At 36.2% G+C, this 24,686-nt stretch overlaps 1 protein-coding gene across 2 annotated transcripts in view; it reads left to right on the top strand.

Annotated features, from left to right (window-relative positions):
- Positions 1-21,505, top strand: part of UBE2D1 (ubiquitin conjugating enzyme E2 D1) — a 38,890-nt gene extending 17,385 nt beyond the window's left edge. Inside the window, exons 2-7 of one of the 2 annotated variants that reach the window (XM_026504233.4) lie at positions 11,624-11,687; positions 11,781-11,812; positions 14,297-14,374; positions 15,435-15,540; positions 18,662-18,755; positions 19,500-21,505. In XM_026504233.4, the coding sequence (XP_026360018.1) occupies positions 11,624-11,687; positions 11,781-11,812; positions 14,297-14,374; positions 15,435-15,540; positions 18,662-18,755; positions 19,500-19,545 (420 nt within the window). In that variant the 3' untranslated portion in view covers positions 19,546-21,505. The remainder of the gene's footprint in view (positions 1-11,623; positions 11,688-11,780; positions 11,813-14,296; positions 14,375-15,434; positions 15,541-18,661; positions 18,756-19,499) is intronic. The other variant, XM_044386081.3, reaches the window with a different exon arrangement.
- The last annotated feature ends 3,181 nt before the right edge of the window (positions 21,506-24,686 follow it).

The raw sequence follows: 24,686 nt of genomic DNA, 5'->3' as shown, positions 1-24,686 counted from the left end.
CTATAGCTAATAGTTTGGTGTGTGTTCTTTTATTTATTTTGTAGGCATGTATGTGTATACGTTATGGGATCTAATGGGCATACCCTTCTATAACTGTATTTTTCACTCAAAAACTGTATTACTGGCACACAGCGTCTTTTAATGTAGCATATACAGATCTAGCTCATTCTTTTTAATGGCTGCAGTGTTTCATAATGTGGCTGTATCATGAAACCATTCTCTTATTGATGGACTTTTATTCGTGGTTTTTCATAGTTATACAAAATGCCTCACTGAATATCCTTATATGTGTATCTTTGAGTATTTGGATGATTATTACTATAGGGTGAAATTACTGGGTCAGAGACCATATGCATTTTCCACTTTCACAATTATTACTAGATAGTCCTTCAAAAGGATGTGTCTTAACCATCCCTCCAAGAGTGAATGACATGTTTCTTTTCCACAAAAGCTATGGATGAAGTATTCTAATAGGTCAACTGTGGTTTGGTAATGGTCTTATGGGTGTTTGCTGTCTCTTTTTTTTTTAGAAAGCACTACTTTGTTTTGCTTTTGTAACAAAAACACACTCATATATATCTCTTAATTAAAAATAAATGGTTTTAAATGCCTTGTCTTTGGAATTTTTTACTTTTAACCAGCATGAGGTTAAAGCATGGCCATGAAGAGGCCTAGGTGGGGAGCTAATGAAACGGTTATTGGGAGGCTACATATAGAATGTATCATAGATTTCAAGGGAGTTGGTGGAGTAGGATGCAGTGCTCAAGGAGAGAGAGCCAGGGTCAGGTCGTAAACTGTACTTTAGAGGGGCTTCCATGAGCAGTGAGAAATGTGGAGTTAGGCTTTGGCTCTTATGTGAGTATCTTACAGACTTGAGCAATTTTTGTTATTCAGTGTTAATTCTTCCAGAGACACTGGAGAGAAGGGCAACGAAAGAGATTACTAATCCTAGAATTTCCTTTTGAAATAACATAGGAATCACCAAATGATTTTTAATACTCCATATGTGGCTATGATGATAGAAATAGGTAAATAAGAATGCCAGTTAAAACAGAGAAACCATGAATCAGATTATAAGACTGTTTCTGAGAAACTTGAAGTAAACTAAGTTGGAATTTAATGAGTATAAGTAGTTCTTAGTTTCTTGTGTCTTGTCGAAAAGTATACTGGTGGGGGAGGGCAAGATGGCAGCAGAATAGGGAACCTTGTTTCATCTGGTCCATCGAATTTAGCTATATATCTATCAAACCATTCTGAACACACACAAATTCAACCTGAGATGTAAGAGGATTTATCTGGATCTCCACAAGAAGAAAAATGACTACTTTTTGCAAGGTAGGAGGTGCAGAACCTTGAAACTTCAGGGGAAATATTGGAAGATAAATGGAGGTGGGAGGGAGCCTCCATAGCCTGCCACCGGAAAGTGATACAACACCAGAGCAAAAAAACTGGGACCCTCGGAAATCTGCTCTAGTGAGAGACACCCCTTTATGAAAAGGGCACAGGGGATGGATAGGGCAGAATTCTAGGTGGATCATTGTGGTCTCAGGATTCCAGGAGACTCAGAAAGATCGGGGGAGCCTGAACCGATAGAATGCCCAAGCAGTGGAGCAGGGAGACTGGTTGTGGTCAGTGAGCCCAGAAGGGACTCTCAGCGCCAGTCACCATAAACCACGAGCCGAGCTGGTAGGGAGACCGCTGTCTGGCTGACCACCCTGAAAAGGACTAGAAGGTACAGGCTATTTAACATTCTAGGAGAGAGATAAAACGGCTTGTGCCCAGGACAGGGCAACAGATCTCAGGGCAGTGTGGCCCCCATGAAAGGACACTGAGACAGCACCCAGCATGACCTGGGAGCTGTGGAAGAGAGTGCATAGCCCATGGCAGCTAGCAATTGCAAAATCACAAAGCACGGAGATGCTCGCAGGTACCCCCTAACTCCCCTGGGAGAGGGGGAGAGGGCGGGAGCCGCAGGATTTGGCAGTTTGGTGCACAAAGAGGCCGTACCCATGACTGGGCAACAGCTCTTGGGGTGGTGTGACCACCGAAGGGACACTGGGGCAGCACCCAGCGTGACCTGGGAGCTGCGGAAGAGGGTACACACACGAACCCATGGCCGCTGTCAATTGCAAAGTCACAAAGTGCAGAGAGGCCTGGGGGTTCCCGTAACTACCCTGGGAAGGACGCAGCAGGCACAAATAGTGCGAGTCTGTGGAGTTTGGTACACAAAGATGTGGAGATGGTTTGACCTGGAGGATTTATTGAAGAAAGGGGACCGAGACCTTGCAGCTCTGGGCCAGAGATTCTTGCACAGCCATATTTGCTCTGACCTAAAGAGAAGCGGAAAGCCACCAGGGAAAAAAAGCCACACAGCCGACCAGCTCTCATTAAGCCCATCCCCCTGACAAGGGGTGGGACAACTCCACCCCGGCAAAGATGCCTGAGAAGCCAAGCAGCAGACCCCTCCCCCAGAAGATGGACTGGAAGAACAGGTGAATCATAAGCTTATTTCCCATAGGACTATAAAACTTCAGTGCTAGGGGAAAACAATATAGGGAACTCCAGGTGTTCCCTCACGACTCATTTATAGTTCAGGCTAAAATTATACATTTCTTTTTTGTTTCTGTTCTTATTCTTCCTTTTCTTTTCTTTTTTTTTAACCCGGTTCCCATTTCAAGTAGATTCTTATTTCCCAACTTGTTTTTAAATGGCTTTTTAACTGTTATTTTTTTCACATATGTGTTTTATAGATTTATGCTCCATGCTAGCCTGTTTTCACTCTATTTAATTTTATCTTGATACATATATAAGTTCTGATTTCTTTGCAATTTTGGGACATAGTGTCTTCTAACACAGAGACCAAGAATCAATCAGGAACAGGAATATCACCCTGCTTTGTCCACCCTGAGAGACTGTAATCTCTCACCCCACCCCACCCCCTTTTTTATTGTTTTGGATCATCTTGGTTTTGGTTGCCTATCTCTGGTAGCTTTACACCTCTTTGAATTTTTTCTAGTGGGCATTTTGTGTGGGTTGTGGTTGATACTCTGGACTCTGTTCATTCAGTCAACCATGCCTCAGTAGAATGACTAGGAGGAGGTACTGTCAACAAAGAAAAGAACCAGAGACAATATCCTCTGCCGTGGAACTAATGGATATGGATATAAGCAAAATGTCAAGATAGAATTCAGGATAGCAATCCTGAACTCAGTAGCTAGGCTTGAAAAAAGCATTAGTGACAGTATAGAATCACTAAGGGTAGAAGTGAGATCTAATCAGACTGAACTTAAAAGTGCTATGAATGAGATGTAGTCTAAACTGGATGCTCTAACAGCCAGGGTAAATGAGGCAGAAAAGTGTATCAGTGATCTAGACGATAAGCTGATAGGAAGGAAGCTGAGGAAGATAGGGAGAGGAGGCTAGTAGCCCATGAAAATAGATCAATGATGCCATGAAACATTCCAGTGTCAGAATTATGGGGATCCCCAAGGGAGTGGAAAGAGAGAGAGGACTAGAAGGTATATTTGAGCAACTCATAGCTGAGAACTTCCCTAATCTGGGGGAGGAAACACATTCGTGTCCAAGAGGCAGAGAGGACCCCTCCCAAAATAAATAATAGACCAACACCCTGATGTATAATAGTGAAGCTTGCAAATCTTAGAGCCAAGGGAAGCTATCCTAAGAGCAGCTAGGGGGAAGAGATTTCTTATCTATGGAAAGGGGAACATCAGAATAACTTCAGACTTATCTACAGAGACCTGGCAAGCCAGAAAGGGCTAGCAAGACATATTCAGGATACTAAATGAGAAGAACATGCAGCCAAGAAAACTTTATCCAGCTAGGCTGTCATTCAGAATGGATGGAGAGAGAAGGATAGGCAGGAACTGAAAAAATAGGTGATCGCCAAGCCAGCCCTGCAAGAAATATTAAGGGGGATACTGTAAAAGAAGAAAGACCCCAAGAGTAATATAGACCAGAAATTAACACCAACAGTCTATAGAAACAGGTACTTTACAGGCAATACAATGGCACTAAATTCATATCTTTCTATAGCTACTCTAAATGTAAGTGGGCTGAATGTTACAATGAAAGACACAGGGTATTATAGTGGATAAAAAAGCAAGACCCATCCACATGCTGTCTGTAGGAGACTCATTTGAACCTAAAGTCATCTCCAGATTAAAGGTGAGGGGATGGAAAACCACTTATCATGCTAGTGGACCTGAAAAGAAAGATGGGGTAGCAATCCTCATATCAGAAAAATTAAATTTTAAACCAAAGACTGTAGTAGGTGATGTAGAGGGACACTCTATCATACTTAAAGGGTCTATCCAACGAGAAAGTGTAGCAACTGTAAATATCTATGCCCCCAATGTGGGAGCAGGCAATTACATAAACCAACTAATAACCAAAATAAAGAAACATATGGATAATAATACATTAATAGTAGGAGAACTAAACACTCACAGCAATAGATCATCTAACCAAAAGATCAACAAAGAAACAAGGGCTTTGAATGACACACTGGACCAGATGGACTTCATAGATATATAGAGAATATTCCATCCTAAAACCACAGAATACTCACTCTTGAGTGCACATGGAACTTTCTCCAGGATAGATCACATACTGGTGATCACAACCGATACCAACAGATTTGGATCATTCCGTGGATATTTTCAGACCACAGTGCTTTGAAACTGGAACTCAATGACAAGGAAAAATTTGGAAGGAACTCAAACACTTGGAGGTTAAAGAGCATCCTCTTGAAGAATGAATGGGTCAACCAGGAAATTAGAGAAGGACTTAATTCATGCAGGCCAATGAAAAAGAAAACACATTGGTTCAAAACCTATGGGATACTGCAAAGGCAGTCCTTAGAGGGAAGTACACAGCAATCCAAGCCGCTCTCAAAAAGTTAGAAAATTCCCAAATGTACGAGCTAACCTTACACCTAAAGGATCTGGAGAAAGAACAGCAAATAAGACCTAAACCAAGCAGCAGAAAAGAAATAATAACGATTAGAGAAGAAATCAATAAAATAGAAACCAGAAGAACAGTAAACATACCAACGAAACTAGAAGCTGGTTCTTTGAAAGAACTAATAAGATTGATAAACCTCTGGCCAGACTTATCCAAAAGAAAAGAGAAAGGACTCAAATTAATAAAATTATGATGAAAGAGGAGAAATCATGATTAATGACAAGGAAATGGAGACAATTATTACAACTTATTACAGCAGCTATATGCCAACAAACTAGGCAATCTGAAAGAAATGGTTGCATTTCTAGAAACATATGAACTACCAAAACTGAAACAGGAAGAAATAGACAATCTGAACAGACCAATAATCAGCAAGGAAATTGAAGCAGTCATCAAACATCGGCCAAAAAAAAAAAAAAAAAAAAAAAAAAAAAAAAAAAAGCCAAGAGTCTAGGGCCAGATGGCTTTCCAGGGGAATTCTACCAAACATTTAAAGAAGAAATCGTATCTGTTCTACTGAAGGTGTACCAATAAATAGAAATGGAAGGAAAACTTCCAAACTCATTCTGAGGCCAACATTTCCCTGATCCCAAAACCAGATGAAGACCCCATCAAAAAGGAGAATTACAGACCAATATCCCTGATGAACATGAATGCCTAAATACTCAAGATCCTAGCCAATAGGATCCAACAGTACATTAAAAGGATTATCCATCACGACCAGGTGGGATTTATTCCTGGGATGCAAGGGTGGTTCAACATTCGCAAATCAATCAACACGATAGAGCACATTAATAAAAGAAAGGACAAGAACCATATGATCCTCTCAATTCATGCAGAAAAAGCATTTGATAAAATACAGCATCCTTTCCTGATTAAAATTCTTCAAAATGTAGGGATAGAGGAAACATACCTCAATATCAAAGAAGCCATCTATGAGAAGCCCACAGTGAATATCATTCTCAATGGGGAAAAACAGCTTTTCCCTTAAGGTCAGGAACATGACAGGGATGCCCACTCTCACCACTTTTGTTCAACATTGTACTAGAAGTCCTAGCATCAGCAATCAGACAACCAAAAGAAATAAAAGACATTCAGATCAGCAAAGAAGAAGTCAAACTCTCTTTGCAGATGACATGATACTTTATGTGGAAAACCCCAAAGATTCCACCCCCAAATTACTAGAACTCATACAGCAATTCAGCAATGTTGCAGGATACAATATCAATGCACAGAAATCAGTTGCTTTCCTACACACTAACAATGTGACTGAAGAAAGGGAAATTAAGGAGTTGATTCCACTTAGAATAGCACCAAAAACCATAAAATACCTAAATAAACCTAACCAAAGAGGTAAAGGATCTATACTCCAGAAACTATAGAATACTTATGAAAGAAATTGAGGAAGACACAAAGAGATGGAAAAACATCCCATGCTTATGGATTGGAAGAATAAACAGTGTTAAAATGTCTATGCTCCCCAGAGCAATCTACACAATCCATGCAATCCCTATCAAAATACCTTCGACATTTTTCACAGAGCTGGAACAAACAATCCTAAAATTTGTATGGAACCAGAAAAAAACCCGAATTGCCAGGCAAATATTGAAAAAGAAAACCAAAACTGGGGGCAGCGGAATGCATGACTTCAAGCTATATTGCAAAGCTGTGATCATCAAGACAGTATGGTCCTGGCACAAAAACAGACACATAGATCAATGGAACAGAATAGAGAACCCAGAAATGGACGCTCAACTCTGTGGTCAACTAAATTTCGACAAAGCAGGAAATAATATCCCATGGAAGAAAAACAGTCTCTTCAATAAATGGTGCTGTGATATTGGACAGGCACATGCCCAAGAATGAAACTGGACCATTCTCTTACACCATACACAAAGATACACTCAAAATGGATGAAAGACCTCAATATGAGACAGGAATCCATCAAAATCCTAGAGGAGAACAGAGACAGTAACCTCTTCAACATTGACCACAGCGACTTCTTTCCTTTTTTTTTTTTTTAAGTTTTTTTAAAAATTAATTTATTTGTAAGAGCACAATCGGAGAGCAACAGGCAAAGCAGGCAGAGGGAGAAGCAGGCTCCTCGCTGATCAAGGAGCCTGATGTGGGACTCGATCCCAGGACCTTGGGATCCTGACCTGAGCTGGAGGCAGATGCTTAAGAGACTGAGCCATCCAGATGTCCCCACAGTGACTTCTTTCAAGACATGTCTCTAAAGGCAAGGGAAACAAAAGCAAAAAAGACATTTTGGGATTTCATCAAGATAAAAAGCTTCTGCACGGCAAGCGAAATAGTCAACAAAACTAAGAGGCAACCCACAGAATGGGAGAAGATATTTGCAAATGACATTACAGATGTGGGGCTGGTATCCAAGATCTATAAAGAACTTCTCAAACTCAATGCCCAAAAAACAAATAATCCAGACAAGAAATGGGTAGATGACATGAACAATCACTTCTCCGAAGAAGACATATGAATGGCTAACAGACACATGAAAAAATGTTCCACATCACTAGCCACCAGGGAAATACAAATCAAAACCACATTGAGATTCCACCTTATGCCAGTTTGAATGGCCAAAATTAACAAGACGGGGAGCAAGAAATGTTTTTGAGTATCTGGACAAAGGGGAACCCTCTTACATTGTTGGTGGGAATGCAGGTTGGTACAGCCACTTTGGAAAAAAGGTATGGCAGTTCCTCAAGATGTTAAAAATAGAGCTACCCTACAACCCAGCAATTGCACTACTAGGTATTTACCCCAAAGATACAGATGTAGTGAAAAGAAGGGGCACATGCACCCCAATGTTCATAGCAGCAGTGTCCACAATAGCCAAACAGTGGAAGGAGCCAAAGTGTCCTTCAACGGATGAATGGATAAAAAAGATGTGATTAATATATATAATGGATTATTACTCAGCCATCAGAAATGATGAATGCCCACCATCTGCACTGACATGGATGGAACTGGAAGGGATTATGCTAGGTGAAATAAATCAAGCAGAGAAAGACCGTTAACCATATGGTTTCACTCGTATGTGGAACATAAGGAATAGAGTAGAGGACCACAGGGAAAGGGAGGGAAAACTGAATGGGAAGACATCAGAGAGGGAGACAAACCATGAGAGACTCTGGACTCCACAAAACAAACTGAGGGTTGCAGAAGGGAGGGGACGGGGGTAACCAGGTGATGGGTATTAAGGAGGGCACGTGTGGTGATGAGTACTGGGTGTTATAACGCAACTGATTAATTGTTGAACACTACATCAAAAACTAAAGATAATACCGTATGTTAGGCTAAAGAAACCTAATAAAAAAAAATGGGATTCAAAAGAAAAAAAAAGTATACTGGCTGCTGAATAGGCTAAGAACAAAAGAGTGGGGTTTTGGTTTGTTTGGCTGTAGTTCTGTTGTTACAGATTTTCACCCTCTTGTCAGATCTCAGAATTCCTCATTTTTCTTTTTTCAAATTTAAGGTCTATTTTTGTGGGTGAGGGAGGGTGTATTTTGAGCCTTTCGTTTTCTGTTGTTTATTCTGTCTGCACCCATGTACCATAGTTTCAGTTACATATTTCCAAATATAACAGGGTTTGAGAAAGGGATAGAACTTTAGATATTTAGAGCCCTAAAGAGTCTAGGATGTGTAAGTCTCTTCAACTAAGCATTAGTGCCATTATTAGTAAGTAATGACCAGTCTCACTATTAAGAATGTTTTATGTACTGTCAGCTGCCTCTTTCCTATAATAACCGGGCTTTAAATAGACAACTTAAGAACCTGACCTTTGCAGTTCAGTTGTGAGATTTTTCTCTCTCTTGTCCTGAGCTCTAACCGCTCCTAACAGAGAAGGTAGAATCAGGGCACAAAAATATAAGAACAAGATAACCTTGACTTTTCTATATTATTTTAAAAAGGATTTGAAGAACAGTCTAACATTTGAAATTTGAACATGATTCAAGGCTATTACAAATAAAGTATAATTTTGGGTTTTTTGTTAGTATACAAAATAAATGTGTATTTATGTATAGGTATGACTTATTCACATATACAGTATCTCTGTAAAATGTATGCATGCAAATAACTTCCAGTTCTTTACAAAAACTCATTTTCAAAATAACTAGTTTTCTAGTTAAAATAAGGGCAAACTAGTCCCATTTACCCATTTAAACTAATGTTTATAAAACTCAACATGATTAATATGTTCAGAAGCAATCTCCTAAAAGCCCAGTTTGAAAACTATTAACTAAAGCACAGTCATCTCAAATGGGTCTGTGACTTTGGAACTCCTCCCCCAATCATTTAAACTGGTTAAATAATTGCATTCTGCTACTAGAAAATTGGATGGTTATTATCCATTCCAAATTAACATTTACTTGAATGCTTACTATATGTTAGAGATTGGTATACATTTCACATGTATCATTTCTGTTGTTTGTTATGGAAACTGTGGATAAAAGTAGTAATGCCACTTTACATTAAACTAAGGTTTGGAGAGGTTAAAAAAAAAATGTTTTGCCCAAGATCATGTGGCAAGTGAGTAATGGCATCTGAACTTGAAGTTCAAAGTTTTGCTTTTTAATTTAGCCATTGTCACTAACCGACAGGACTGAAATCTTCCTCTTTATTGTTTATACCTGGACTAAAGAAACTGCTAACTCTGTTAGTTAATTCTTATCTGGGAGAAGAGTACAGCACCAGCTGTGAAGATAATAGCAACAAAAACACATGAAAGGTCCAAGATACACTGGAGAAGACTTGGAAGAAGGAGACCAGGGTTTGCACTTGGCTCAGTTTTTGGCTTATATATCACTTTCTTCAGAAAGCCTTTCCCTACCACATCCTATTCCTTATTTGTCTCTGTTAGAACACTGAGCTCATTGTTGTAATTACCATATTGCAATGATTCTAGGTGCACATATTTTTCGTTTTAACATTCTAAAATCTGGATGCATCTTATAATTGATATTGTCTTAAAATTAGTTGGTAGCATTTCTCCTTAATTATTGGTACAAAAAATAAAAGATGTGATTTGTGGTCGATGATGTCTTAGATTTGATGAACTACAATTATTTACATGTGTTCCCATGAAAAGGTTTCTATCATTGCAACAGTTTTAAATACCAGGTATACACAGTGATTTTCCAATTTCTAGTCTAGTCCTCTTTGAAGCTCTAGATCTGCATGTTGAACTGAATTTTCCTTTGCTACCACAGGGATCACCAGTTCAATATGTCTACTTTCTGAACAAACTTGTCCTTTAGTATTGCCCCATCTCAGTAAATGGAATCTACCTTTGTACATTCGTGAGGCTAAAAAGCTACCAGTTTGCCGGTGTGAATCCCACTTCCACCCTGTACTAGTTATATGAGCATACAGAGACGTGTGTTGCCTTTATTCTTCATCTGTAAAATGGGGAGCATAATAACACCTGTCTCTGAGAGTTGTTAGGACAACAACACAAGGAGTAAATGTTAGCTGACACTAATCTTCATGATACATATCTGTGACCTCTCTCCTTAACTCTGTACATGTAATTCATCATCAAATCCTGTGAGAGGTAGGCTCTTCAAAATATTTCTGTCCACTTCTATCTCATTGCTGCTTCTCCACTCCAAGCCCTCATTTTTCTCACTTATAGTAACTAATAGCTTCTACTCTTTCTCATCTCTAATCTATTCAATACAAAGATCAGTCAGCCATCTTTTAAATCAGATCATAGAGCTGCTTAAAACCCACAGTTGTTAATATGGTGTGTATTGTTCTCAGTTGTCTGCCTAGCCTCTGCCTACTTTTTCAGCCTCATCTTACACCGCTCTACCTCACAGTATCACTCATTTCTCCCAAAATGAACTCCCATCATCCTTTACTTTTCATCTCAGCTGCCACTGCCTCAAAGACATGTTCTGATCTTCCAAACTAAATAGGTACTTCAGTCCTAATATATAATCTTTCATGTTGAATTTATACCATCCATATTTGGGGTGAAGATAAGGAAGTTGAGTGATTTCCCCAAGGCTTGTAATGCTAATTATGGTAGAACTAGAATGCCGTCCCAGGACTGGCCAACTCTAAACTGTCATTCCTATGGTCCTTCCTGTGCTTCTTTGAGAGCAGAAGAAAGTATATGAATCAATGTGCTAGGCTTCCAAATATGGTCTGACTTCTCTCCTTTCTTTCCATTGAACCTTCAGGTAGGTTCTTTCAATATCCATTTCTTTGTGAGCCATCACCCCCAAATTAGATTGTGTAAACCTTTGAAGTTATTCTTCATCTATTCTTATGGTATAGTATAACATTCTTACAATAGTTCTTATATATACCTAGCACTTACATAAATTACTTTGCATACAGTAGATGCTGATTAAATATTTTTGTCTTAGGGATGTTAGAGAAAAACAGTATTTTAATCCATTTAATTTTTTCAAGGTTTGGAGATATCTCCTGAAGGAATTTAGTACCTGCCATACTCTTATACCAATCAGTAACAGTGTATTTTCTGTTTTCATATTTTGAATAGAATTGCCTGAAATTAGTTTAAAGTAAATACTTTGTGTCTTCATAGATTATTGTGTTTGTTTCACTAGAAAAACAATTAACCTTAAGTATTTTTGATTTGCTTCAGGAATTAAGTGATCTACAACGTGACCCACCTGCTCATTGTTCAGCTGGACCTGTGGGAGATGACTGTAAGCTTTGCTTTCTTCCTAGGATTTTGCTACCATTAATAATATAGGTTTGAACATTTGTTAATGACTCCAAAACTCCTTTGTTTGTTTCAGTGTTCCACTGGCAAGCAACTATTATGGGACCTGTAAGTATGATTCATATATATGAAATTAATTCCCTCAGCCATACTTCATTCTTACCATTTCACTTTTGATCAGATGTTTGTGGCTAAGGTTGAGTTTTCTTGTACTCTGAATCACTCAGGAAGCAAAATACAATTAAAGGATTTTTGATGATTTTCTGGAGCACTGGTGGCAAATACTTGTTAGGATCACTGTGATGTTTTCCTTTGCCAAATCCTTGATCATTACACATAGTCATGGATCACCCACAATTTGGAACCAGGCTGTACGTTATACATTGGCTTTATCTGTTTTTAAACACAAAAGTCAGTTGTTCAGAACTAAGCATAATTATTCTCACATCAACAATTTTAATTAAAAAAAAAACAACAATTTTAGTAGGTTAGAAATGAGTCTAATTAACTCAGTAATGGAATACCTGCAAGTAACAAGCACCAGTTTGCAATAACTGTCTTCACTGTTCGTGTGTGTGAGAGAGAACTGGTGAGATAATTGCAACGGATCTATCTTTGCCAACTCGTGAATTTGTTGTTTTTAGTTTCGTTGTATTGTACTGAACTCAAAATTACCTGCTATTTTATGACTGGCTTTACTTAACACTTACTACCCTTGTTAAGATTATTTCTATACCTAAGAGGCAGTTATGACTTGAAACAGAGTTTTCTTCCTGTGCACAAAAATCCTATTGCGTAAGAATGGGCATTGATTACTTTCTGTGAGAATATACATACAAGTAACCTGTTTCCATGAACATCATTCTCTCCTCCCTCCCCTGAAAGAATTTTATCTAGTAAGGCATGGAGGCTTTAATCATATTGCTTTGTGTTTCACTTTTAAAAACAACAATTACTGAATTTTCAGAGCAGGAGTCCTGGGCAAATGTCTCAAATGACTAAACTGTTATATTAAGTTAGTTTTTTTTAAAGGTAAAATGCAATATGTTTATTTAAATAACAACTTTAAGAATCTAGTTATTTGTTTTTCATTGCTTACTAAGGACCTTCAAAATACTATTATTTAAAGGCCCACCCTTACCATTTGAATTATAGCCCTTCACAGATATTTCTTAGGTGAATTACATGTAGCAAATTGTTACAATTATGTTACTCATACCCCCTTTGTTTTAGTAATGCAAACATGCCACTCTATAATATCATTTGAATTTATTTACATTTTCTACATTCCTTATAAGTTTTGATGAACTAGAATTAAACTATATATAGTAAGAATAATTATACAGTACAGTCCTCTAATGTATATGCAGAAACTTGAGGAAGTGATGATAGTCTTGCTATTATTACCAAAGTGGTAATATAGCATGATAAGTTTAATTAAATATAAAGGAGGGGCATCTGGGTGGCTCAGTTGGTTAAGCGTCTGACTTTGGCTTAGGTTACGATCTCAGGGTCCTGGGATTGAGCCCTATGTCCGGCTCCCTGCTCAGTGGGGAGTCTCCTTGTCCCTCTGCCCCTCCCACGCTTGTGCTCTCTTTTTCAAATAAATAAATAATATAGATATTTAGGAATATATATGTGTGTATAAATATAAAGGAATATATATGTGTGTATATATATAAAGGAATTAAAATAGAATTTTAGGTATTTTGCTACCTTTTTTCTTTATCATTTTTTTCTTGCTTATAATATTAAATATATTTTCTAACTGCCATAGAGAAACATGGCCAAATTTAAATTCTTCTTGTAAAGTTGGTTCCTAATTTGATTCAATGAATATTGAATTTATCTCATTTTATTTTGAGCTTTTTTGCATTTTCCACATTATGTTATAAACTGTTACTAAGTGAAGATTGGAGGTCTGAATTTTGTGTCATGTAGCCTTTCCTTTTTATAACTTGGTCTTTTTAGTTCATCTCTATTCTTGCCCCTTAAAGGACTATCAGGGGCGCCTGGGTGGCTCAGTCCGTTAAGCGTGGGACTCTTGATTTCAGCTCAGGTCATGATTTCAGGGTTATGGGATCAAGCCCCATGTCAGTTTCCCTGCTCAGTGGGGAGTATGCGCAGGATTCTTTCTCCCCCTCTGCTGCTCCCCTGCTTGCACTCTCTCTAAAATAAATAAATAAATATTAAAAAAAAAAAAAGGACCATCAGATCTTAGGTTTTATAAATAAGAAGGTAAATAAATACTAGCCCGAACCCTTCTTCCCATACTAATTACTGCTGCAGAAAATTCTTCGTTTCTCAAAGCAGTCTTTGAAACTCTGTAAAACCCTAGACTCATAAAAAGATCTTTTTGTGTAAGTCACACCACTGTGTGTGTTCTATTTTTGTGTTTAACTTTGATGTCATGATTGTTGGAGATTCTGCCTTCATCCCTGCAAAGGGGGAAACCTGTTTTCAAGGTTAAATGATTTGAACTTAGGTCAGAATGATGGCATTTTTTTTTTTTTCAAATCTATTTGGGGGGAAAATCATCTTAGGTTACTAAATAAATACAGTAATCACTGATGCAAATATTTGTAATTTCAGCCTGATAGCGCCTATCAAGGTGGAGTCTTCTTTCTCACCGTACATTTTCCAACAGACTATCCTTTTAAGCCACCAAAGGTATTTTCATTTTTATGATTGATGTGACTCCTTTGTTGGGGATTTTGCTCTCTACCCCAGGATATGTACGTGATGTCAAAGACTGGGTAGATTAGAATGTTCAAACTGTTCTGTAAAATCACTGAATTTAAAATATGCTTTCTTACTCAAATACTGGACTATATCTGTAAAGCAAAAGGCAGTATCTGTTACACTATAAATTAACTTCCTTACCCTTTTTCTCCCTCGTCATTAGATACATATAGTTTGGGAAATTTTTTATGGTCGAGAGTCAGACTTTTCTGTTCAGAGGATTATCTTTGAAAGTTGACCCTATTTTTCAGTTCTTAAGTTGTTATTCAACAAAAATTTATTGAGCACCTGCAGTGTTCTGTTACATTGGGAAATACAAAAGTAAATACAACACAGTCCCTTTATTAATTGTGGTAGGAAAAATAAAAATGTGTTCTTACTTCATTAAATTTAGACTGGCTCTGAAGAGGGAATAAATGATGGTGACATGAAGGAGGAGAAGTTTGTTAACAAATTCTGCCACTCAAAATAATTATTTTAGATTTTTAGAAACACCTGATTAAGATTATATATATGAAAGAGTATAACAACAACTCTTGTGGAAGATTAGAATTCTTGGCGGCTTCTTTAGGATAGGTAATAGGCCCCTCAGCTTTCCTCTGGAACAGGGTCGGCACCCTGTTTTTAGATCCAGTGTCACTTGCAGGAATCAGTGATAAATTAAGAAAAGGATTACTTTGAGGGATGATGAAGCCATGGTTAATTACTTCAGGTACAACTCAGCCAGTCATACCAGCTATTATAGATTTATTTATTATATTCCAAAATACTTCCCAGTTCCTGGGGAGCAAGGGGAAACTGACTTTATCTGCTTTCACACTCCCAGTAGCTAAAACTATGTGTGCACAAAGTAGACGCTCAGTTTGTTGTTGAATACGTTTCTTCTCTAAGGTCATAGAAAGTGGAGGGCATTTTACTCTAGAGCAAACTGGTTCTGTTTTGTTCATAGTTCGTGGGTTGTCACGTTTTTGTTTTGTTTTGCCTTTAGATTGCTTTCACAACAAAAATTTACCATCCAAACATAAACAGTAATGGAAGTATTTGTCTTGATATCCTGAGGTCACAATGGTCACCAGCTCTGACTGTATCAAAAGGTAATTTCATTTATCTGATTTATAACTGTTGATAACAGTGAGACAAGAAAAATATGGCAGAAGTATCTAGGGACCAAAGTTTACAAAAAAAACCCAGTCTACTGTGTTTTCTCCTGCTTTGATTTTGCTTTGTGTTCATAGCTCTTCTGTTACTCTTTTGCTTTTATCAGTTAGCTTGGTGTGGTTAACAGGCAAATCATCATGATAAAATGAGACAAATTTTAAATATGTTAGAGCTAGAAATTTGGATGAGCCTGTTGACCCCTTTAGTTTGGGCTTTAAAGAGAGAGGCAGAGTAAAAATAAGATTTTAGGACCAGTTGTCCCATTTATTAAATGGGATTGTTGATGTAATAAGTAAAGCTTTACACCTCTTACATCATCCAAGAAGAAATACCAGATGAGGCTGATAAATGATTTAAAATGAAAGACACATTTCACACTTTGGAATTATGCAGTACATTGAGCATGTTAGTCTAAACTTCGAATAACCAATGGCATTATTATGACTGATAACATAATCCATGTGGATTCTCAGCTTTAACAGCTTTTTTCTTGTTAAATTACCCAGATATGTACGTAGACCTTCTGAAGCCTTTTTGTTACTAGCCAATTCTATTTGCTGTGCCAGCCCTCTTAATTCATGTCCTGTTTTACTCTAGCAGAAGAGAACCTCACCATTGGAAAATACTGTTCTGAGTTAGAAGCTTCAGCCCTTGAAGTAATTGTGTAGTTTTCCCTTTTTATAAAATTTAAGAAAATTATTTCTCTTGAAGGATTTAGGGGAGGAAAGAATCTATGCTCATTTAAAAAAAAATCTTTTTGGGGCGCCTGGGTGGCGCAGTCGTTAAGCGTCTGCCTTCAGCTCAGGGCGTGATCCCGGCGTTATGGTATCGAGCCCCACATCAGACTCCTCCGCTATGAGCCTGCTTCTTCCTCTCCCACTCCCCCTGCTTGTGTTCCCTCTCTCGCTGACTGTCTCTATCTCTGTCAAATAAATAAATAAAATCTTAAAAAAAAATTATAAAAAAAAAATCTTTTTAATAAACGCTACCTGAATGTTTAACTTATGTTTAAAAGTGATTAGGTTTATAGGAAGCAGGGTCCTTAATGATAATTATTTCAAATATTAGGTAAGTAGTAGCCCTTCATGTCAGCTAGTTATTATGAATGGCAGTTTTTCTGACCTAAAGTGTATAAAATGTTCATGTCGATTCTAGTGCCTTTTTAAAAATCACATAGTGTAACTGTTATGCACTATATGCAAGAAAGTTCTGGTGTCATGGGGTTATTCAAATTAATATACTCTTTCCTGGAATGGTATCACAAAATGTAATTCATTTGGTGTAAGTGGTTAAGTACTTACATATATAAAAGAAATGGCAGACTGCCAGATGTTGAGCACTAATTTTCTAACATTGGTAGCTTTTTATAAATATTAATTGGTATTCTTGGCTTCTGGAAACTGCCCTTGAAGAAGAATTTCAAGTGACCTCAGTGTCCTCATATGTAAAATGGGGATTATAAGAGTATTACCACGTAAGGTCACTATGCATCTGGCACATAGAAGGCACTTGAATGAATGTTAACTATTATTACTTTTTTCTTTATCTTAAAACATTTGCTTTGTGTACATGATAGTGAAGTCAGGGCACATGACTCTTAGCAGCAGGAGTGGGAAATGAGGAACTTCCCTCTTGCTTATTTTATAATGTAGCTTATACTTTGCTTATTTGTACATTTTTCACTTTTTTACATTTTAAATGTCTTATTTTGATTTTTATCATGAGTTTAGTCTGGAAACTCTGAAGATGTGAGCCCAGATAATCTACCCTATTGGTTTAATATAAAAGACTTAGAATTTCAGTAGGCAGATAGAAGATAAGGAAGATGAATGAAATACTGATTTTTCTCATTATCCCTTAGCAACCCCCTTTCTGTGTCATTTAAGAATTAACTCTCTTTATAAATTTACTTGTGGATTTGTAAGAGTAGGAAAAGATAAAGGAACATAGTAGAGGAAGGCAAAGATGAAATGTTCTTCCAAAGATTCCTCATACCCCCTCAGAAGTGGTGGTATGCAGTTGTAACAGACAAATCAGGAACCAGAGTCCTTGTTCCTTACTTTTTGAGATACTTAGATTGTTTTTAAAAATGTAGCTATTTGAATTAGTATTTTAGTGTGGCAAGAAACAACTACTTTTTCAATTTTCACTTATATTTTAAAACATACAAGTTATGTATTGATAATTTCACATTATTTTTAAATGAGTGTGATACAAATAATGGCCATGGAATAAAAGATTCGTTGAAAAAAATCTGACAAATCTTTCTTCTTTGTAGGCAAACTATAGCACTTAGCCAAAGTAAAAAAAGTGCATAAACATGAGTCCAAAATGTTTTGGACTGTTAACAGTTTGTTTGCTTTACTTTGAATTGATTAGAACATAGATTTTCTGTACTAAAATAAAATAAAAAACGGACAGTTGCCTCATTAAAGTACAAAAGTATCTCTAAGAAATATCTAGGGATGCCTGGGTGGCTCAGTTGGTTAAGCATCTGCCTTCGGCTCAGGTCGTGATCCCAGGGTCCTGAGATCGAGTCCCACATCGGGCTCCTTGCTTAGCAGGGAGCCTGCCTCTCCCTCTGCCTGCCACTCCCCCTGCTTGTGCGTGCTCTCTCTCTGATAAATAAAATCTTAAAGAAATATCTAAAGTTAGGATGCTGTTCTAAAAATGTTTTGATTTAGTACCATATTTGGTGTATATTATATATGTGTTACCTAAAATTATTTTTATAGAGAACTCTTCAGATTAAATGTTGTTAATAGTTACTTTATAAGCACACATTTTTTAAATAAGTAGAAATCAAATAAAATTTAAAACTTCAAAAATTATAGTAATTTTGTATCATATACATTGTATGCTATTTATAATTTTTATTTTAAAATTAGAAGTATTTGCTCCTAAGTAAAGTTAATCTAAAAAGTAATTTAACATGCTCATTTTATTTTGTTTTCTTTAGAAGTTCATTGTCTATATTCAGTAAAATCATTTTTATATATGTAATTGTTATAAAGCAGAAAGATCATTATCTGATGTGATGTTCTCTTTTCAATCTAGTTTTATTGTCCATATGTTCTCTACTTTGTGATCCTAATCCAGATGACCCCTTAGTACCAGATATTGCACAAATCTATAAATCAGACAAAGAAAAGTAAGTGTTTACTTATATTAGTTTCTGCCTGGGTGTATTTCTGTGTAGTCTGCCAAAACATAAGTTTTATCAATATATTTAAGTACCTTTAATTGTGTTTATTATACTTATACTAAGTGTGCTTATCCTTCCAATGGAAGAAATCTTTCTTTTTAAACTTTATTAGTCTTTTTACAAAAGATACTGTTCCTTCCCACATTGTGTTTAGTCCTTTACTATTTAATAGTACACGTTCTGCATTTGCATATCTATTTTTTGATAGGAAAGAACTATATATATAGTTCTAGGTAGTAAATTTTAAATAAAAGAATTTGATAATTGGAAAGCCTTGAATATTGTATTCCTTATCTTGTCCCAGGAAGAGAAGTTATCCCTAAACCCCTCCAAATTGACCTAATTTTCAAGCTGCTTCATCTTGCTGGTATCATTGATTCATTTGCAGTTTACAGACAATGGCCATTCAGGGTTGACTTTTATAGATTTCTGTTAGAAATTGATTTCTTATTTTGTTGTTTGTAACTTAGGCATGTTTTTATATTGGTTGTAGAGAAATCCATCAGTTAAAAGATCACTTGTTTTCTGTTTTATTTAATATATGAGCTTAAGTCACATTGACCCAATAATGGCATATGAATGATGATTGCAATTAAGTGTAAAAAGGTAGAGTGTACAGTTTTATATAACTAGGTCTTCTAAAAGATTCAATTTGTATGTTTTTACTATATCCCTTTTGTATGCCTACAGATACAACAGACATGCAAGAGAATGGACTCAGAAATATGCAATGTAAAATCAAAAAAAATTTCATATATACCAGAGTACTGTAAAATCTAGGTTTTTTTCAACATTAGCAGTAAATTGAGCACTGTTTACTGTTTCATTGTACCATGAAATCCTTTGATTTTTACCCATTTTACATGTATTTCTGAAGCAAGACAAAACAAACTTCCAAAAATACCCTTAAGACTGTGATGAGAGCATTTGTCATTTTGTATGCATTGAGAAAGACATTTATTATGGTTTTTAAGATACTTGGACATCTGCATCTTCAGCTTACAAGATCTGCAATGCATCAGAAAAGCAACCAAATTATTTTTTGCTGAAACTAGATGTTTTTACATGAGAAATACTGTATGTGTTGTCTAAGATGTCATCAGTTTTATAAATCTGTATTCAGATTTCGTTGTTAGCTCACTTTATAATTTGTATTTTTTTACTGTATAGACTAAATATATTCTATTTACATGTGTGTCAACTCATTACCTTTTTCCTGTGAACAGTATTGAAAAAACCCAACAGCTGGTAATTAAATGAATTAACTGTCTGTCTCCCTTGTCTTAGGGTATTCGGTAGATTGATTGCAGATTTCTTAAACCTGAAAGGATCTTTACACTGTAATTCTCAGTATCCTGATTATGGAGAAACACTTGTTTTGATTTTGTTATACTTGACTTAACTTTATTGCAATGTGAATTAATTGCACTGCTAAGTAGGAAGATGTGTAACTTTTATTTGTTGCTATTCACATTTGAGTTTTTTTCTGTATAGGCAATATTATATTGACACCTTTTACAGATATTAATGTAGCTTTTTCCATATAAATAAAATGCTTTTTCTACTATTTGTCTTGATTACTTAAAGAAATAAATTATCTATAAGTAAGGATCAAACCTATACAATTTTGCATGAAAATTCCAAATTGTGAGAATGAGGTCTGTTGTATTTGGCATTCATTGTCATTAATTATATAAATTTTATTGCTTTAGGTTTGTATCTGTTTACTGTATTATCAGCCTAGAGGATGATACACATTGGACCCTTGTTATAGAAGAGAACTGAGAATAAGTTGAGGTTTGTCTTGGATCACATTTTAAGTGGATCATTTACTAAAGTACTGTGATGAGTATAAGGCAGTGTCACCCACACTAAAGAAATTATTGACCTGAAAAATAATTAGTTATTAAAATGCTCCTCTAGGTGGAATGGACATTATTTCTTAACACTTTAAAATCTAGAATTTTTAAAATAGTAGTTTAGTGCCATCACAGTTTGAAAGAAGACATCCATTTTTTACTATAGAGGTTATAAAGAAAATTCTAAAATGATGCTTTCCTCTGTTTTTATAAATTTCCAGTTAAAAGTGATTTAAATAAGCAGGTTACCTTTGCAGATTTTAAAGAAAGCTAGAAAGTTCTAATGTTCTAACTTGGAGAAAAAATACATTTCTAATTATTTAGCATGCTTACCAAACTTGAGTGAGTGTCATTTTTAAGAGAGTTGTAGCTCTTTGGATTATTGCAGTAGCTGTATAAGTGTGCAAGAATCTGTGATGGATGTAGTTGTTAGTAAAGCATTTAAATCACTTAAGTATTTTACCACGGATCATTATTATTAAAGCACAAAGTAACCCGTTGTTAGAAAATGTGTTTTATAAATGAATGTAAAAATAATTAAATGAATTGTGAAATGGATGTTTAAGAAAATATAGGTTTAAAAAGTAACTATATTAAGTAATGTCTTGAAACAAACATATCATGAAAAACACTGCTTTACTAGGTATATGAGTATAAGCTACATTCACCCAGAATTTGAACACTCAACTTCATTAGATTTAAGTATTTGGTATATTTTGATAGTAAAGGATTTTGTTTCTTGAATATCTTTCACTTTTTTAAAACTTTGATTTGTGTGGCATTTATTTTTGGAAGTGTCTTTTTTTTTCTTTATTAAAGGTTTTGAAACTTGCCTAATTCTTGTTTGCCTTTGCTTACATCTGAATTGTATGACCAGACTCCAGAGGAGTGAGCACGAGTTCTCATAATTAAATAAAAACCTTAAGAGTTCAATGGTGGCATAATGATTAGCCAAGTCACCGTTTTAGTTAGGTTGTTTTTGTTTAATTCTGTCACGGATCTATCAGTTAACCTTGTACAACTGCAAGTCTGAAGTCAGGGGCCTTCCTCCACAAAGTAACCATTAATTTAGGGACCCTTGGAATAAGGAAAATGGGTAGTCTTTTGGAGATTTAGGATAGTATCTCTTGAAGTCCTGGATGTTTCAAGACAGTTAAAAACCATATTCAAGTTGAATTCCGTCACCCTCATCTCCCATATTTGCATATGATTCCTGAAGTACAGGCTTTACACCTGCCTATGTAAACCATATATAATTACTCATTTTTGGTTTAAGTTATCCCCTTTGCCCCCTTTTCCTTAAACTGTTTAGAGAAAATTTTAAATTTACTTTGTAGATTAACTACTTTTAATTGCAAAAGATCATAAGGTATCAAATGAGAAATATACAAATACAGAGCACAAGGGCAACCCTAAGAGTTAATATTCAAATGAGCAACTTTTTAAAAAACTTGATAAAAATACCACATGTAGTTTTTCATTTCTTTTATTACTTCTCAGTGATCGGTTTATTTTTGTACACAGCTCAGCCATTGATGTTTTGCAGGATTCTGCTCTCACAGTCCTGTATTTTTAAGATGGAAAGATTGGGGAAATTAATTTTCCTCTCAGACTAAAAGAGGTTGTCATGTTTATTTGTTGGTAGTCAGTTTGAACTGGACTTTTAGTCAATGATGTTTTGAGTACTTCTGTAGAATCATCAGTCCTCTTACTAGGACTAGCCATGGAAAATGTGATCAGTGCTTTAGCCATGACCATATAAATAGAGCTTCAGTGTCTTCAAATTGTTGGATTTGGTCTGTTAAAATACAAGAGTATTTTTAGTTTAAATCTTTAAGTGATTATCAATATAATAAAATAATAAGAAACCTGAACTTCAGAAGTTCAGTTTTATCAATCATCAACTGTAAACTAGGACTTTCAAAAATTTTTTCCTTAAAACAGGTGCTTAAATGCAATTCCTTAGCCCTAAAGTGCAATGCATGTCATTTGTGAAAGTTCTCATTTTTTAAATAGTGCTTCTCTTACTGTTTAATAGTTGTACAGATGAGAGAAGATTCATCTCATTTCACTTGTAAACATTGCTATGTATGGATAATTAGTCATTTCTACTTTTTTTTTTTTTTTCCGGTACTGAGTGATGTCGGCAAACTCTCCTTAAACAATTGATATGCTTTGACTAGGAGTTTTTTCAGTAATAGTGATGTTTAAAAATTTGTGGACAGCTAATGTTTTTGGTTGTAGAAATAATCTGTAATGTAAAAGTATGTTCATGACAACTTAATAGCATTATATCACTTATTTGTATTATATTACATTTAAATTTCTGCTGCCATTGTCCTGTTATATATAAAAAGATGGTTTTAAATTGTAAATGAATTGAACTCATAGAAGGAGGGAATATTCACCTAAAAATATTAGCATTTGGAGGCATTTTTGTATAATAAGGTACATTTCTTTAAAAGCTTATTTTAGCACTCTCTTAGGTTCTACTGTAGAGGAAGGGATGTGCCTTTCTTACCTCAGGAGGAAGTTGCTTTTATTATGCTGGCAAATCTATAAGATCTGAGCTATGCTTTCCCTACGTAATTTGTGTGAAGATCTCTTTAGCTCAAAAGATCACTATGAGTTGTGTATGAAATACGGTATTGTAAACTATTAATATACATATTGTGGGGACCAGTTGTGACACCACTTGGGTTGGCACTTCTGACCCACTCATTTTTTTTTAAAGATTTTATTTTATTTTAGAACAAGTGTGAATGGGGGGAGGGGCAGAGGGACAGGGAAAGAACCTCAAGCAGACTTTGTGCTGAACATGGAGCCCAATGTAGGGCTCAATCCCATGACCCTGAGATCATGACCTGAGCTGAAACCAAGAGTGGGATGTTCAACCCACTGAGCCATCCAGGTGCCCCCTTGACCCACTCATTTTAATAGCCCACAACCACCCCACATTCAGTGTGTGAAGATGATTCATAAGACTAAGCATATGGTCATACTCATAGCTAAGATTTATTATAGGGACATAGCAAAGATACACAGCTGGATCAGAAAGAGGAAGAGACTAGAGGAACCCATGTGCAGGCTTCCTATGCTGTCCTTGAAGGGGCTACACAGAGTGTACTCCCTCCAACAGCAAAATGCATTAACATGGGCACAGTATTTCTGCCCAGGGAAGGCTGTTTAAAAAGCCCAGGGTTTTTATTGGGTGCTAAATCATATAGGCACCCTTTGCCCACCAAAATTCTAATTTCCCAGAAGAAAAGCAGGTGTTCAATAAATCATGTAGTTTTTTAAATAGTCTGGCCGGGCTAGTGCAGCCAATACATCCCTATCAAATAGAGAAAATTTCAAAAGCCAAGTTTCTAGATGCCAGCTGAGGGCCAACCTTGTAAGCAAGCCCTTCTAAAGATTAGGCCTACACCATTTGTTGAGAAGACTATTCTTTCCCTTGGAATGGTCATGGTATCCTTGAAAATCAGCTAAACACAGAGGCTTATTTCTGGACTCTATTCTATTGATCTACATGCCCTTATGTTAATGCCATACTATATTGATCACCGTAACTTTGTAGTAACTTCTGAAATCAGGAAGTATGGGTCTTCCAGGTTCATTATTTTGTGATATTGTTTTGATTCTTCATGTCCTTTGTAATTCCAAATGCATCTCAGGATCAGCTTTTCCATTTTTTTCTGCTGAGATTTTAATTGGGATTGTGTTGAACCTGTAGAGCGGTTTTGGTAAAGACATCTTTTGTCCTGGTTATCTATTGCTGGGTGACAAATCTCCCCAAACTAAGCAGTGTAAAAGAAAAGCCTTTTTAAAATTATGCTCATAGATTCTGTTGGATACAGAATTGGGATGGGGCACAGTAGGGATGGCTTATCTATTCCATAATACTTAGAGGCTTCAGGTGGGGGTGAGGGGTCTGGGAGCTGAAATCATTAGGAGGCTTCTTCACTCAGATGTTGGCACTTGGACAAATATTGTCTACTAGAACACTTATTAATTAAGT

Source organism: Ursus arctos, unplaced genomic scaffold (genome assembly GCF_023065955.2).
Source record: "Ursus arctos isolate Adak ecotype North America unplaced genomic scaffold, UrsArc2.0 scaffold_7, whole genome shotgun sequence".
In the NCBI taxonomy this organism is placed as follows: domain Eukaryota; kingdom Metazoa; phylum Chordata; class Mammalia; order Carnivora; family Ursidae; genus Ursus; species Ursus arctos.
Note: the sequence above shows the minus strand (reverse complement) of the source record. Positions and strands in the feature narration are given on the sequence as shown.